This window comes from Styela clava, chromosome 3 (assembly GCF_964204865.1).
Source record: "Styela clava chromosome 3, kaStyClav1.hap1.2, whole genome shotgun sequence".
NCBI classification, from domain to species: domain Eukaryota; kingdom Metazoa; phylum Chordata; class Ascidiacea; order Stolidobranchia; family Styelidae; genus Styela; species Styela clava.
The window spans coordinates 9,764,792-9,782,815 of record NC_135252.1 but is presented as its reverse complement, the minus strand read 5'-3'; the positions used below and the strand labels follow the sequence as shown (position 1 = coordinate 9,782,815).

Here is an 18,024-nt window from a genome sequence, read left to right as displayed (position 1 = left end):
CACCAAAATCGTTTTTCAAAACTTTTCTAATTTAATAAGTTCGACCTCTCAACTGACAAAAAACAACATATTATAACAAATGGAATTTATTTGGAATAATTTTAATACAAATTGCACTTATAAAACTGCACTATTATTACGAGTGCAATTTCAACAAAATCAAATATGTAATTCTTCCAACTTGTTATTAAGATTTCAACTGAAATTTTAAAAACTAAGTTTTTTCTCAAAAATATTATTATCCATACTTTTGAAAACATCAAATTTATTAATACAAATTTTATGAAATGGTAGTCTTCGAGTGGGGTGTTGCGTCAACAATAGCTCGTCTGTATGATTTTGATAGTGAAGACAAAAGTTTTAAGGCCTTTACACATTATCAATGAAAGGCTCTTCGACTACATTCATTCAAAAATGCAGGTTAGAAAATTATTTTGAGAAAAGCCAGTCAGAGGATGAACTACTCCTACTTATGTAATTAAGTATAAGTTGGCACTGCTTTCAATAATTTTGAAATATATATAGTCACAGTTTTTGAATTTTATCTATATCCACCATCTTTACTCATAAGCGAGTCTCCTTCGTCGTCTCCAACTTCTTCTACAAGACCTTGTTGATCGCCTGAACCAGACGTCATGAAGGTTCGCAGGCCAGGAGTTGTTGACAAGAAGTCACGAAATGATACGCTAGGCAGCTGAAGAACGTAGTTTCCTTTTCCACTTCGTGATTTATAATAATAAAACACTACACACGCAAATCCAATTATAATCAGCACGACGAAAACCAAAATAATTGGAAGAGCAATGTTACCTGTGAAATGAGAATATGAAATAGTATTAGGGAATGATGTGATATAATACAAAATTTATCTAGTCTTATATGGAATTTATCGAAGATAAAATGAAACATGTTGCTTGCATTTGATAGTGTTTTTGAGCTATTTGATGCCGAGATAAAGCCAACTCAATTTACGAAGTTAATGTAAGAATACTTACTTGCTGCGGGCTTTGGACCTATAGTTTTTCCAGAATTTCCAGATCCGTCTAAAATAAGTCAATGTATAGTTTTATTAATTATTTTCAACAATTCACAGTTGATGTACCTAAGCCAATATGAAATTTGCTGGCCTGTTTTCTCATTATAATTTATCAATGATCACATTTGGCAACAGAATCCAAGCAGGAATTGTAATCCATAAAAATATACTTTAAATAGTAAAATAGAAACACCAAAATGAATTGAAACAAGTATTGGAGCGAGTATTTATTTTCACAATAGTTTGCAGATGATAACATAACGGATATACAAGTTTGCGTATTTCTAGATTAATACAATCATATCTAAAACCGGATTGATATAGTGATATCTTTAGTCACGTTCGCTGTTTCCTGCAGAATTATATTTTTATTGTTGGCAATTGGTACATTTTATACCGAGTGACACAATAATATTTCAATTTTCAAATCCAGGTAATTCAATGAATTCTGATTATATAAAGAAGTTTGTACATCTTTTGCAATATACCGATATCCAAATGCACCACCGTTAATAACATTTCACGTCGGGATTGTAGCACGATCCCTAATTGCTACATGCAGAAGTTTTCTTACCTAACATTTTTGGTATCTTACAAACTGAAATTCCAATTTTGTTACATGTCGTATCGTACCATTTGCCATTCGACACAGATAATTCGGTGCAAACCTCCTGCAAAATATAAGTAAGGCACTCGTGAATAGAGAACTAACTGTATGTAAGATACAATTAATATAAACTAATTCCAAATTAACAAACGAAAATTTTAATCCCCTGCTATACTTCAAAATTGGACTAATCTAAACATAAACTAATAAATCATAATCGATTAGACATATTTCTTACTTTAAACAGTCCACCACTTTTTGTAGGTTCTTTTTCCTGCCAGTTTAGATAAGACAGAGCTGAATTGTCTGTCCACGAGTAACTGTCATCATCCAGCGATCTGTACAATCCTATCCAACTAGTAAAAGAAAATAACAATATTGATGCGACCTCAATAAATTTGCAAATTTGTTCGGAGAAACCATAAAAAAGTTTGAATCACGAAATGATGTGTTTAATTGCAATTGTAAATAAAAGAACACTGTGATTACACCTTTAAATATACAAATTAGGAAAAAAATGATGAATCCACATACACATTGCGCCGAATGAATGAAGATGATCTCGTGTTGGCTGACTGACGCATAATAAAATTGGATTCATCTTCCGAATGTATGCTAGCAGAATGTGCATTCAGTTTCAAGCAGTCGAACTCTGATTGGTACCATGTTGACATTTGTTCCGATCGGAATAAGTAGCAGTTTTCTTTATATGGCACCCACGAATTCTGCAGAAAATTTAAAAAGTGTCAAAATATGAATGCTGTATAAGTTATAGATAATATAGTGGGTTAATGGGTGCAAATGAAATTTATAGTTGCTAAGATATAACATATATTTGAAGTAGTTTTATTATGTTTCATATAAATGTTTTTGTGCGTTTTTATAATAAAACATGAATAAACACACGCAAAATTTGTAGAAACAAAAAAATTTATGTACATACGTCAGGGCATTTTCCAGGAAAAACTGTGATATTTTTCGGTGGCTTTTTGTCGCTTTTTCTGCAGAGTGCCATCATTTTACTAGAACAATCAGTATCAAACCAGAACCCTCCTTGCCATTGCTTTCTTTTGTCCGTCTTACCGTCCATAATAACACATCCAGGAGTGGTTCCATTGGCTGATTTTGGCTGACCACGGCCCCAGTTTGTGTATAGCACTGGCCTGGTAGCAAAAATAATTTGAATATTTGACTAAAATATTGAGAAAATGCAACAGAAATTGTTTTTTATGATATATCATTTTACGACTTCTATGGTTTCGTTTGTATAACATTAGATTAACAGATTAAGAGACAAACACTGTAATTCTTGTTTAGTAAAATTAATAAAAGATATAAATAAAGATAAAACGGAAATATTCAAACTGAATTAAAGAAACGAGGTCAAACACTCAAAAAACATCAATAAAAAATATCAATAAAATACTAACATAAAGTAGCACAATTTTATTACCGTAGTCCAGTAACTTACCATTTGCTGTTCCATGTGTAAGAATCAGATCCCTTGTATTGTCTCAATCCGATCCAACCTTTCTGACCCACTGGAAGAGATAAGTCCGGATTTTCCGTTGGATCCGCAAGTTGACTGAAAGCCCATGCTTGTGTGTATTCATCACCTATCGTTGCTAATTCAGCGCCAGCATCGGAGCAATATTTCGTGGCCCTACAAAGTCATGTGAATGATTTTAGCACAGTACATAAGAACAAATGAATACATAGATTATTAGCAAAAGAATTTGTACGTGTAAATGAAATCGAATCACAAAAGGGCGAAAATTCCCTGTGTGTCTCCGGTGTACAATCCGTATTACATACAACATTCACGCTTCTGGAGGATTCCATTACATCCGTTTAAATATACCGCACAAGGGTGACCACTCCAAATTAATCTTTACCTGGCTAGGACCATTTATAATTGAGTTGATTTAAATATTTATGGCTTATGCAGTTTTAGCTGGTTACAGGTCATGTGCATTTTCCTAATTGTTGGTACTAGTGGAATTCAGGGGATGTCGTGATTATCATCGAAGTCGATCTTGTTTTTAAAGCTATAGGTTCGCCATGGTTTTGTGAAATGAGGGAACCTGTTGTTAGTGAGTTCGATACAAAACCTTTGAAAAAAAATTGAATCCCACCATCGGTAATGCATTTGAGAAAACTAAACTCTGGAACCGATTATTTTATATTATGTTAAATTATTTTAGACTTTCGAATCAAAACTTTTAATCCTCTAATAATACCAAAGTACTCACTCGTCCCATGTCATATTATTTTTAGTTAATGTCCAGCATTCATTGTTCCATGATCTCCAACCTTTCTGACACGGATTGGCATTAGAAGACTTAGCTGGTTTTATAAATCTATCGCACATTTGACATGTTCTCATACACATTTCTTTTTGCCTTCGTCTCATTTTCTTGCAATCTTTGTTTTTTGTTACATCCTTGATTGAAAAGAAACGTATTGATTACTGAAGTGATTGTATTCGTTTTCTTTAATTTTTTTAATTTTTAATTGTTTAATACAGTGAAATAAAATAGTGATGAAAATCCAACGTTTTTTAAAGACAAAAATGAATGCTTTTCCTAACACACTGTGAGATTACTCAATTACGATAAAACGGAAGGTAAAAATGAATAGGAACAATCTCTGTCAGTATCAGTCAAATATTTTCTGTCACATCTCCGCGATAATGCGAAAAATTAAAGAAAATGCTTAGATAAAACGAATTGCCACATGAAGTGTTTCAACCAATTAAATTACATTATTTGAAAAAATATTACCTGACACATAGAAGGCCACTTCGGGCTGTCACGACATAAGTCTTCGGCATTAGCAGATCGATGTTTTTCACAAATATAAGCGTATTCGTTTGCACAAACATCGTCAGCCCACCGACCGACATTCCATTTCTCTGTCACCATTTTCACACAGTCTTGCTACAAGATAAAAAATGAACATCAACATCAAATAGCCATACCATAATCACGAGCACCATAATATGGAAATATTCAACAAAGAGCACAGAATAATCAGAAGTTTGTACACTGCCAACGTCCATGCAAATATATTCTTTTCTTTAATTCATTATCTTAGAAAAAAATAACAAATCTATTTTATAATTACTTTGTCTTCAAATTACAAATTTAAGAATGCCCACATACTAAACAACAGCAATGCAACGAAAAAGACAGAATAAATAACTGGTAAAGCGAGCAAATTCAAAAGTGATATTTAAAACACAAATGAGTATGCTGCATTGTCTTACAAACATCTACAATATTGCCTAATTTTTGACAGAAAATAATTTATTTATAAACTGTCATGAATTCACTTACATTTGCTGCAGCTATTCTGTAAGCGGGGCTATTTGGTTCGCCATGTTTCCAATTTGTAAATTGATAAGATGTTCCATCTCTCCATACAAAACTGCCTTCACCAAATAAATCATTCAAGCCAATCCACATATCGGTGGCATTGATTCCTATCAGCATACTCTAATAAAAATGAAAAAAATTGTACATGACAAATAAATAACAAAATTATATAACAGAATTTGTCATTATGCATAAGACATACAGTTTGTTTAGGGGTCTGGAGCAATGTTTGTTATTATATAATCCATGTCTTGATAAGCTGAAGCTATATCTACCTAAACTCCTTTAATTAGGACGGTGCCCAGCGGTTAAAGCATTAGACTGAAATCGTTGACATCGCGGATTGCACACCTCGGGTTTAAATTTCATGCCCCTCCTCACCTAAATTTGGTAGCAATGCCAGATTAGAAAGATTCCAGGGCGCTCCAGAAGTGTGTGTATCAATATGGGGGTAACTAATTTTGTTCGCCTACTTTACATCAAGTTGTGTAGAGGGACTGAAACATATGGGCAGGGGGTATATTCACTTGTCTAACACAGACAATCCCCGAGCTCGTAATAGAACTAAAATAAGGAAAATCGAAATAAAATTATAACCTAACCCTAACCTGGTACATACACTACGGGGTACCGATTTCAGTCCTTACAAATAAATATATAGCGTTAGATATCAGTAGTGCTTACACAGGACCTCGTTTGGAGCGAAACGTGTGTATAGGCGTCATATAAAAAGAAAAGAAATTGAAGATATATAGACGTACATACATAGATACGAAGTAAGATTCAAGGTTGCAGTTTGCTTTTTTAGAAGGAAAGTTCAGTGGGTAAAGGATAACAGCTCTTTTCTATTCTGTGAACAGTAATTTTGACAGAGCCCCTCAAAAGGTGAGATTTATTACAACCAGCTGTTTGGTATATTGTTCGTCATTATCAAACTTTTCATATTAATTACAAAGTGACGTATCTACACTTAGACCTAGATATGTGAAAAATGTAGATACCGTTATGTATGATTGCTGCTGAGCATTTGAAACCGAAACGAGATTCCCTCCTAATGCCATACATTCGTCACGCGCATCGGTCCAGTTCAACCTAAAAGAAAATGTTTTGTGACTTGATCAATTCTACTGTAAAAGATTATTAACATGCACTGCACTTAGCTGTCAATTCCACCAATATTGGTAATTCCAAGTGACTAATAGTTGGCCATATTAAACAAGCAGTCTAAAACTACAGAAGCCATGTGAAAAAAGCACAATGAGATAGCACAATATAATTGAGTATGTAATTGTCGCTTGTGTTCATTGCAAAATAATGTATATTGGTATTGTTACACAATAATAAATACGTGAAAGAGGTGAAATTACTTGTCTTGTTCGCCTATGCCAAACACTTTAATGCAGTAACCCCGATAAATCCACCAATCCTCAGGACAATATCCCCTTGGTCGGTACTCTGGCGTTGGAGTGATCGCAGTCGTTGAGGTACCGTTCAATCTTTTGCAGATATAACTAAACGAGAAAATGGAATGCAAAAGTAAACACACTAAAAATGATATTACCACAAAAGAATTTTCAAGCAATGTATGAAACGGTTTATTATATCGATAATAACATTTACCCATAACGCTTTCCGCAGTTTACGTCGTTCCATTGTCCCTCCGTTTGATACATTTGTACGCATTGTTCTTGTCTATTAACATCGTTTGGTTCCTCTGCATTGAGTGAAATGGAAAAACAAAGTTTTTCAGTAAATTAAATAGGTGGGGAAAATATCACAGAAATGTGGATTTATACATTGTCAACGTCATCTATAAAAACGTTAGAGCAATTGTATCTGTGTGACTGCATCAGAAGTCTTAGCTGATCTAATCCATTTTAGATTATCAATTACAATTGGATGGTTAAATAATGATGACCTTTCTAATATGGTAGCGGAGTTCACAGTGTCGAAATAAGGGTCACTATAGGAAATAATGGTTGAAAATATATATCGAGAAAATTGATAGTGAGAATAAATTACAGAACTTGAATTGGCGAAAAGTAGAACACTGAATGAGAAAATAAGAACAAAAAAAAGAGTTATATATAAAATAAGTGATAGTTTTAATTTTGGCGCATTATTGCTTGAAACCTACTTTCTCCCCACATATAAAAGTTGGCTGGCGTCCCGTCAGTCCAAAGAAATTCTCGATCTCTAGTGTTGCTATCGAGACCAATCCACCTTTTAAAAACAACGGCATATGATCAAATACGTACGTTATAATGCTTATAATAGCAGAAAAATATAGTCAATAAGTTAAGCAAAACAGGTCATTTTGAAACAAAATGCAAGGTTGACATATTATCGTTGCTACGTTCAAATATTAATTAACGTTTTTGAAAGTATCAACGGATACAAACAAAACTAATTTTTATATGAATATTTTAGTTCTTATACAATAATTTTATGCAATGTTGTCCTATCGTATTATTTCTACATTACAAATTTTTGAATGAAAATGATCTATACAAATGTAAAAAAATCAAGAAGTGTTACTCGAAATTGAGCGCTATTACAGTTTTTTTGTAGTTATCTACGTATATATGTTTTTAAACATCGAATTTTATAATACATAAAGCAATCAGAATATTCATATTTTTGTACTTTACCAACTACGGAGGGCATCTTCGAGACGCTTCGGCAGCCTCCTGCATAAAATCACCCCAATCAATTACAAAGGTGATTGTAAACATCATACTATTTCAAGAATCAGCTAGAGAAAATTTCAAATCATACATGGCCAAACACAGAGTACCATATATATCTTCTGGATTGGACATTTATGATATGCAATCATTTTCTAGTTGATTCAAAGTGAACTTTGAACTCACCATTCCATCGTTGATTGTCTTTGGATTTGAACATGAAGAAAATCTTGCTCGTTCATTGAATGTATTGACACTAAATCTCCTCCCTTTTCCATGCAGCTGTCTCTTGCGTCGTAGTAAGTTAATCGTTCGCGTTGACTGAATTATGAAAAATACCTTGTTTACACATCACTTATAGTTTGGATTTTTTACATTTAATCATGCAGTAAAAAATAGCAAACATATCATATGCTGTTAGTGCCATCTTTTCTAACTAAAGAAACATCTCATATGGTTTTATTGAATTTTATAAACTCTAATTATATAAATTAATAATTATTATATCTAGGTTTTAAACCACCCCAACCTTGTCATCTAAATTTATATTTATCAATGTTGCGAGGAATTGTGAATGGTAGAGTTTTTTGAATTATGACGTCATATTCTTTTGCTCCTTTTTCATAAAATAAAAAAGCAAACTAATATTCAAGCTAAAGATGTAATAAGAAGTAGGAAACGCGAAGTGATGCATTGTATATCGTTAATCGTTTCATTGGCGTTGTGTTAACAGTGCATTCTTCATAAAAGTTTTAGCAATGCTCCGTCGGAAAAAGCTGAGTAACGAAATCATGTTATGGCAACAATTAGGCATAATTTGAAGACTATTTTGATCATTGCTGTTTGGTCAGTCTGCTAATACAATAAATTAAATGATATATCCCTTACCTGAAATAATAACAACTTCCATTAAAATATACCCATGATGAATCTCCGCAGTTTATTGGAGCAGGCGTTGTTACATTCGTCATATCAGGTATAACTGCACCACGACTAAAAACACATTCATAAACATAAGTATTCGATGACGCTAAACGCTAGAAAAGTAATTATCTTTGTAGTAATAGTAGAATCATGAATATTGTGCGATGAAGGGCACTACAACAGGATAACATTCCTTTCCAATATAAATGTAACGAAATCTCACTAATAGGTAAGGTCCCAAGTAATACTTAGCGCATCGTGATTTACGAAGAACACGTTAAGTATCTGACGAGCTCTATAGCCAATTTCAGTTTGTCTTTTTCAATAGGTTGTTCACTGAGTTAGTTGCAGCTCTACTTGAATAATTCTGAATAGTAGTCTTACTTGATTTGACACATCCAACTTCTCAGTGTGTTGCAATTTCCGTCATTCCATGCTGGTGGACTCTTATGCGAATTAAATGCAACGCAATCTTCGTTATTATTTTTATTGTTTGGCTCATTTTCTGCCCAATTAATGTAAGACAGTGTGGTGCCATCAGACCAGGTGTACCTTTCAGTAAAAATATCATTAAAGAAACAAAAATTATTTGCAATTAAAACACAGCCGGTCGATCTACTGCCAATTTACATGAGTTTTTTTGTCTAGTCTACCATCAAGCCCGAAAGCTTTACTCATGGCTTTCCGTGTGCCAGAGTTCTATTCAGCAATTATGTAAAACGCACTCCTCTAAAAAAAAATTTTATACGCCAAAATTCCAAAATTTCTATTGAACTTGCGAGATTTTGTGTCTAGTAGAGGGTTAATAAATTTTTATTTCAACGTTTTCTTGTGTTATTTTCCAACAGAACAACACCAAAACCACTATTATAGCAAGAATGGATACTCTAAAATAATGAATAATACTGTGTATATGCCATCTGGCTGTGTTGGGTTGAATAATAGAATCTTGAGACTAGCAACTGTAATCCACTGATACTAGCTTTAAATCTCGCACCTCTCGCTTTATATTTTTAATTCTTTATGTGTGTGTAATTTGAAATGACTTCACCCCAAATTGTAAAGTTAATTTTGATATTTCACATGCTCATTAGAATGCGATTTTTACAACATTATATTATATGTTATCATGTTATTTCAACAGGTCTACATACTTCCCCTCTCCGTTTCGGTCGCTAAGACCAATCCATATTGTTCCAGGCACCCAGTATGGCAAAAGCTTCTTTAATGTTTCTTCTTGTTGAACACTATGTATGCTGGCCAAATTGCCTTGTCCTACGTTGCCAGGTCCACCATTTGAAATGCACAAATCTCTTGCTTCAGACCATGTTTTGCGTTCTCTCCGATAATGCTTGACGTAAATTTTGTAGCATTTGTCTCCAATTGCCTGCAATTTATATATCATATATATTTGTTTTAGTTACTGTGAGGAGAATATTGATATAATATCTGTAGTAGATCGGGTCAAACTATGTTTGGTCGCAGAGTCAAGATCTCGGCGTACTTTTGTTTATAGCTTTAATCATAGAGATTTTACGAAAAACGACGTCAAAAGCATTACTTACCTCCCAACCATCGGGACAGTCGGCAGGAGGAGGTGTTGATGGCGTAGGAGGATATGGTGTAGCACCTTCTCTCATCTTCATGCATGCAACACGGTGAGTGTCTGAGCAATCACCCACGCTCCACAAGCCTCCAGTATGCCCAGCACTGATGTAACCGCACATACCATCTGAAATACAACACATCTTTATAGGATAAGATTCGCATATTTCTCCCGGGGAGGGGAGAGCCGATAAGACAGCTTAATCCTGTAGCGAACACGGCCCCTCGTCCGACTACCAGTCCATGTCGGGTATGGGATTAGTTAGCCAGTTATTTGCTCTCCGATGCATGGACTTGGTGGTGGAGGAAGCTGTAACCGACCAGTGGTTATGTGAACCACCCCAGGGGCGAAAAGTCCAGAAAACCGTTGCGGGATGGCCAATTTATTCATTGCGATACCGCAGGACAGAAGTGTCGCATTTTCGGCCAGGCCATTTTTTAATAATGTGGAGATACTTTCGTAGAGGGAAATTCGACGATTGCTTGCATAAAGCATTCTACATAAAATGGACATAATAACTCACATTTGACATCCGGTAGTGCAACAGGTTGTCTTCGTGCCCAATAAGTGTATGATATCTGTTTTGTATTTGTCAAATTATCCAAATTTGCGTCCAAGAAAAGCCATGAGTGAGGTTGTCGATTTACTGCCAACATATTCAAGAAGAACTTCACGTCACCACTGTATCGAGCAAGTTGGCTTGCTATGAAAGCCTGCTCATATCTGCAAATTGAAGCCTTGCCTTTAGACCGTGATTTCATAGAAAACCTCGGGGTCCCACTTTTTGACGTGGCCGAGGGCGTTTTATCGAATTTAGTTTAGGGAATAAATATTACTTGGGTCTCTTAGGAAATCAAAGAAATATGTCTACATATCACAAATCATGACGTTTTTATAAAAAAAAAGGGGGCGCAATGTATTTTATACTTACCTATCGTGAGGGAGAATTAGCTTTGCATCATCACCATATCGATTTTTACATGTTCTATAAGCAATTGTCCAATTGGCCATATCGTGTTCAAATTTGAAGCAGTATTGACCATATCCAACCCAACCGTCATCGCAGCCTAATCAGAAAATAAATTGAGCAAACCATTATAATGCATCGCACACATATATAGAAGAAAAGCAGCAAAATGCTCGTGGTATAATATTACATTTTTTGAAATCTATAGAATTTCTCCGAAATTTAAAAAACATATTGATTGGTATAAAATTTATCAATACATCAGTTTAAGTACGTTTTTTCCTTTTGAAGCAAGACCAACCACAATCATACAAACGAAAATAAACAATATGCCATAAGGATCAATAGATTACTACGACGAGAGCAATACTATATACACGCACACACTTGAAGAAATGTTTGCTATTTAAAGAAATACTTACCAGGTAATGTAGGTGCGGTCGGATATTGAATTGATGTTCCATTTGAACCTATATAGTAGAATAAAAATAAATTCTATTGTTTTCAATCTGTGAAATATTATCTAACAGAACATTAATCTCAATCTCACCTTGCCCTGGATTGAATTTGCCTGGTGTTCCACCAGACTGCCTACCCTGGCATATTCCGTCTGAAAGTCCGGTATCAGGTATATTAGGTTCCGTTGGTTCTTGGGCACACAGAAACTGAAGTTTTGTGTTGCAGTTTATGTCGTTCCATCTCCCGCTTGTCAGATTCATTCTCACACAATCATCAGTCCCTTGAATTAGAGACGGGCTATTAGCAGGTATAAATTTAGGCCAATGGTAATAAGTATTGACCATCTTCATCAATAATATTAGTGAATAAAGTTGACAAAAGAAATTACCGGATTTACAACAGAACAAACATGGTTGTTACACCAGACTCGGGTAAAACGTTGGCTGTGATTAAAAAAAGGTCATTCAAAAACATGACGTATGTGAGACAATGTCCATATTGCAAAACGATAATCAATTATACTTGATGAGCAGCAAAGAAATTGTCGCAGTATAATGACGTACAACAAGGTATTTAGCCCACTCTATATTAAAAAGCTGACAAGCAACTAGTAACTAAAAACTGATTGTAGTCTGACAATCTGCAAGAGTCCATACCTTTAATATCATCCGGCTGATCTCTATCCCAGTAAGTAAAATTCACCGTAAGCTTGGGAACCCATGTAAACATCATTTCGTGATTTCGATCATTCAATCCAATCCAAATTTCACTGAGGCCTGAAATAAGTTTAATTATGTATATATATATATATATATATATGTGACGGAGAAAATATATATATATATATATATTTTCTCCGTCTCATGGAAATGCTCATTATGAATTACTTCCCATCTACATCACAAAAAATTATCATCACACAATCAATTTTTACAAGTTTTCGTGGATTTTATATAAATCTATGTTACATTGTTTCAAAACTCAAACATAAATGAAATCATTGGAAATGAAAATGTTAAAATGTTACGGTTACAAGAGGCTTGATTTATTCTGTTATGTAAGTCATTGGTCATTCCTACTTTTACGGCAAAAAATTATGCAATATTTTTTTCACTACAAATATTACCAGTCCAGGGTTGAATTTGTTTTAACCATGCAAAAATTTCATTCATGTCCTCTGCATTGTTTATTCGTGCAAGATTTGCTCCGTCACGTTTGCATTGTTCCTGACCAGCCGTCCATATTGATGGTATAGTGCATCCAAGCCTGTAGCATAGTCCTCCGACCTGTTTCCAGCCTTGTTTACAGTATTTTCGACCTATAAAAGGAGAATTGTGTCAAGTTGGAAACATCGCTTTTCATTAAATACTGTATTTAGTACTGCGCTAAAACAAGCATTTTGAAAAATCTGCGGAAACGATACTGCGGTATTGCCTGATAAAGGTGAATGAAATATTCGATATCAGAAGAGAACAAAAATGGAATTCGATGCATACCAATAGCCCCTATTGGAGGCATCTTATAACAGTCGTGAACTGGTACCAACAGATCGGAATCCTTGTACCGGCATACACGGTCGAACTGTGACCTATCCCCGTGTTTCAAAAAGTAGTTTACTGGTATATTTACCTATTAGCCAATCTTGGATTATCAAGCATGAACGAGTCATGTTCTAAAATAAAAAAATCCTGAAGACTAGTCAGTGCCATGAAGGCCGTTGAATGGTGCAAATGATCAAAACATTTTCACGCGCATTTACTAATATTAATGACAGTGGTAGACAAAATATAATTCCAACCTTCACATCGGGGTATGTCACAGTATTCCCAAGGAGTCTTTGAATCACTGGTGTAGCACCACGGCATTGGTGAATGATCTGGATTTCGACAAAAACTTCCTTCTAAACCTAGAACAATTAAGCATATGATTTTCATTCCATAAAGTTGAGTGTATATTATACAAAAATATTTCTCGTTATCGTTGTGATAAGGAAAATGAATGGGAATGCCCCATCCGAATCATTTTCGCCCTAATCATAATTTTTTTGACTAACAGTGGCAGGGAAGCAATATCGGTGAAAAATGTATGTGGTTTCCAAATCAATTACTTAAGTTCAGAATGCCTTACCAAAATTTGGAGTATGCTCTTTCCAATTAATGCAAGTTTTGTTTGAAACTGTAGTGTTTTTGTTCCCTTTGTAAAAAGTTCCATCACCATGGTAACAAGCCACATTTATATCACTGGAGTTTGATGGCGTGGGAGTCGTTTTCGGAGGCGGTGTAGAAGATTCGTCTATAATTAAAACAGATTTTGTAAACAATCATGAAATAAAGGAATTTGTCTCTTAATTCGAAGAAAATAGTGTTACTATAATTCCATCTTTATACAGTACGTTATAGATCTGAAGACAATTTTTTTTATATATATGAGGTATCGTCACATAACTAATTCGGCGTAATGTGAAGACAAAGTTATTTTCAAATTCCAAAAACGCTATACCAAGTTTCTTGCAAATGAAGCTTAGTTGTCTTGAACAAGGTGTGTCTCCCCATAATCCATTTCTTGTAATGATTGCACCACAATCTTCGTTTCCACCATAACTATTCGGCTGTCCTGTACAACATAGTATTATTCGTAAATTGTATCTAAGAATTTGTCAGGGAAAAAATTCGAATTTGTTTGTCGAGTATGCGTTCTGTACTTGCCAAAGAATTCAATTTTCAAGGTTGAGCAGAAATTTTTATGAGTCCCAAAGTGTGACCAAAAAGGCGAAAAATTGACAGGCTCGATTTCAATTTAATCTCAATTTCGATTGTGACAAAGTATTTTCGAGAAAGGAAGTAATAGGAAATCATTGTACTCTCTGGAGTAATCTCTGATGGTCACGCACTACGTGGAAGCTCGTGCTTTCCTATTTCTCAAGCATAAAAAAGTAAAGCGTTTGGGATTTTTCGGCCAACATAGTGTAAAAATTGATCACATTTTACGAGACGTTTACCTGCTCGCCAGTTCAGATATGTGAGAGGAGATTGATCAGTCCATCCCCAGTTACCTTCCACCGTTATATCACTCAATCCCAGCCACATTACGGTTGTGACAATTTGAATACGACCTGAATAAATGATATATGCAAAAATTATGATGTGTTCATTTCAACGTTCACTTTTCATAAAATATATTCCATTATCTTCGAGTTCCATATTATGGAATAGTATTGTTATTGTCGCTTGAAGTTTACATGTTTTATGTTCTTCTTAAGAACATGAAAAAGGATGTTGTACGTTGGGCCTTCTCTTGTTGAACTCAAATACAAAGTTACAGTGTTTGATTGAGAAAAAGAGTATACTGACATTGGATAATTTTTGTCATTCGATTTTTGATGTTAGTTTTTTGTATACCGAATGTAGGTTATGTGTTAAGTGATGATGACATCAACAAAAGGGAACAGTTTTAATTTTTAGAAATTAAAATACCAGACGTCATCATTATATATTCGATTAAAAATTGAATTTCAAACTTTCTGGTGGGCTATCTTCTGGTTACTACCTGCTATCCATCCTTGTTCTTTTGGAGTTGTTATACTCAGAAGATCGGCGCCTTGCTGTCGACAAGCGTCCCGCGCCTGCACCCATGTCAATGAAGACTGAAAATTGAACTGATAGCAAAATTTTCCGAACGGTTCTTCGTCCCAAAAATCACCGCACCCGTATACTAAATAAGATAACAAGATTGTAAAAAAATGAACGCACTAAAAATGATTTCGAATTTTGAATTTCCTCCCAACATTTGGCAACGATAAGATTACCATACGATACTAATTACTGAGTTAGTAGCCTATAACTTTCACATGCTATTTTAGAATACCATATATATCAAGTCATATGTAAGTGAAATCATATTTATTTTCCCCATTGTAAGGAAATGCTACAAAATAACAATATTTTAGAACAGGAGAGGATGGAATTATGCATTGTCATTTATCTGACAACAATCAGCTACTTATACTGCACTTTGTGTTTACATTACCTGGTTGAGGACAAAATCCCCAATTATAATCCACTGCATAATTGTTTGTAGTTGCACACCATTTATATCCATCCGATCTACCAGCAGTCGTACACGAATAATACGTAACTCCCATGAAAACCATGGGGAATACGCAAGGATCTCCACCGGCGTTTCCACCAATCGTGTAAATCACTACGAACAACAGAAAAATTCGTTAGAAATTACCCTGGACTATAATCAAACGAGCCAAATAGAATACGGATAAGACGTTTCTTGATTGTCGATAAATTAGGACGTAGTTATATATTTTCTTCAATTCACAATAGTAAAAGGGCTGGTTTTCTGGCGAGAATTCAAATAACTTTTATCGGCTAAACGTCATTGAAATAATGTTATACCCATTGTTTAATTATACATGGTATTATGAACGAACATTCGAGGAAATTGTGGAGCAAATCAGAAGTGAAGTGCACGAATATTTTCGATAAATCATTTCACAAGAAACAAACATAAATGAATTCAAAGTATTTATAAGTTTGCGTACTCATTCAATAAGAGAACGAGAAATAATCGAAAAGAGATTTATGATATTCGTTTTTAAGAACTTCCGATTACAGATTCTAGTGAACCGAATCATTATTTTCACAATTCCAAGCCAAACTATTAGTAATTTACTGATTATAAATTAATATTATTGATCACTAGTTTATTTACGAAATTCGAGAAGGCAGACTTCTTATTTTCGAATTAACAAACCTGAAGAATTGTCGAACGGTGTTGTTTGCGCTACATTTGGAGTGGTGGGAGATTGTGTAGTTGTAGGAGGAATAGTCTGTGTTGCCGTTTGATTGCTTGATGGTGTAGCTGAATAAATTCAAATAGCCATTTATTTCAATTTTTGAGAATAAATTTTTGTGAAAAAAAAATAACGTAAAAGCATACGATGAGCGCATGACGTTAATAAACTAACTATTGTTTCAATTAGAATCACATTTCGAATGTTCGTGCGAAAAATAATTTGGAAAACCAAATTGAATTCCGAAATATTTATTTGGAATAACATGTATGGTGACACTGTACACTATTCTGTAATGTCCGTTTTTTAAAACCGATGCGAAATTTTATCGAATGGTAAGCTTTTGGCATAGTCTCCAGCATTGAGACATAAAATCAAGTCAATAGAATTCTTAGTTTATTCTATGTCATGCGATGGTAATGAATATAACGAAATTAAACTATTTGAAAAACTGGTAATTTGAATTTCATATTTGAATGCCGTAAATACCTGACATTTTTAACTTTCTAATTTATACATTTATTCCCGTGATTCACAAAAAAAAAGCTCGAGAAGTATTTGAACATGGTTCAAATATAGTGGAAGGGGGCATTACTGGTGTGCCAATACTTGATAAATAGGAATAAAAAAGAACATTTATCCTAGTTTACCTGCTACTGCCATCGTCGTTTGTGCATCAGCAAGGTAAAAAATTTGCAGCATCGATACTATCATCAGCATTGTATATATTGGCAAACATTTATTTCTCTCCATAATTTTGAACGTATTATATTTTTCAAACTATAATTCCGAGGCAAACATGCAGAAAAATTGTTAAGTTTACATTCAACGCTATAAAACAACATTGAGGGATATCCAGGACGAACCAAGGACTGAAACCTTGGGAAACACGAATCCCAGGCCTTTCTAGTGATCTATCTATTCATACTACCTAAATGATTCATTCTACCTAATGATATCTGCCGAATTTTATATGAACGAACAACATTAAACGTATTTTATCGGAGAACTAACTATACCTATTCCAATTCTTGTTTGCCCATCTGCGCTAAAACTTGTCTAACTTCCATGAGTGTAATTGTTTTCACAGAACAGTGGACACATTAGCGCACATTAAAGTTTTTCAGCGAATGCAAGTACACTCAGTTGTATAGGCATACAGAATAAATTTAGAAAAACTAAGTTTTATTCTATGTTTATATAATTTCGAAGACAGCCCAAGTTGCAAAAGGGCAAACTCTAATATAACCGCGTTTGCCGAAAGTCATAGTCCAAACCAAACCAAAACCCTCAACTTTAATAATCAATTATAACATGTTCGTTTTTCTCACGATTTTACAGCTCTTGTCGATAGTAGTTTACATAATATCAGGTTCCCACTGACTGCTCAAAATGACAACTTTTCAACTATATAAGCTACGACAAATAGGTTATTTTCAGCGACACAGCGTTCATAGAGTGGCACGGGCTACATTTGAACTAGAATGTTGATTCAAAGTACTTGATACGATTCGCACAATTCCCATTTCGTGTCCAGTTGCGACGTGTGAACGGAAT

At 34.4% G+C, this 18,024-nt stretch overlaps 1 protein-coding gene across 2 annotated transcripts; it reads right to left on the bottom strand.

Moving 5' to 3' along the window:
- Positions 1-70: 70 nt before the first annotated feature.
- Positions 71-17,277, bottom strand: LOC120342963 (macrophage mannose receptor 1-like). Of its 2 annotated transcripts, XM_078110949.1 has the most exons (34): positions 17,118-17,277; positions 16,428-16,535; positions 15,690-15,863; positions 15,210-15,374; positions 14,662-14,775; positions 14,163-14,276; positions 13,791-13,955; positions 13,462-13,569; positions 12,790-12,981; positions 12,320-12,439; positions 11,755-11,943; positions 11,627-11,674; positions 11,169-11,304; positions 10,761-10,960; positions 10,197-10,363; positions 9,786-10,018; positions 9,016-9,183; positions 8,596-8,700; positions 7,894-8,028; positions 7,672-7,710; positions 7,158-7,243; positions 6,641-6,734; positions 6,388-6,531; positions 6,022-6,112; positions 4,982-5,140; positions 4,427-4,582; positions 3,896-4,086; positions 3,115-3,306; positions 2,587-2,806; positions 2,178-2,368; positions 1,882-1,999; positions 1,611-1,707; positions 996-1,043; positions 71-810 (listed from the first exon to the last, which is right to left on the bottom strand). In XM_078110949.1, exons 1-34 carry the CDS (start codon positions 17,218-17,220, stop codon positions 542-544), a joined length of 4,839 nt encoding a protein of 1,612 aa, XP_077967075.1. In that variant the 5' UTR covers positions 17,221-17,277; the 3' UTR covers positions 71-541. The 2 variants fall into 2 exon arrangements, with proteins under 2 accessions (XP_077967075.1, XP_039267956.2); XM_039412022.2 differs by lacking the exon at positions 7,672-7,710.
- Positions 17,278-18,024: the final 747 nt, after the last annotated feature.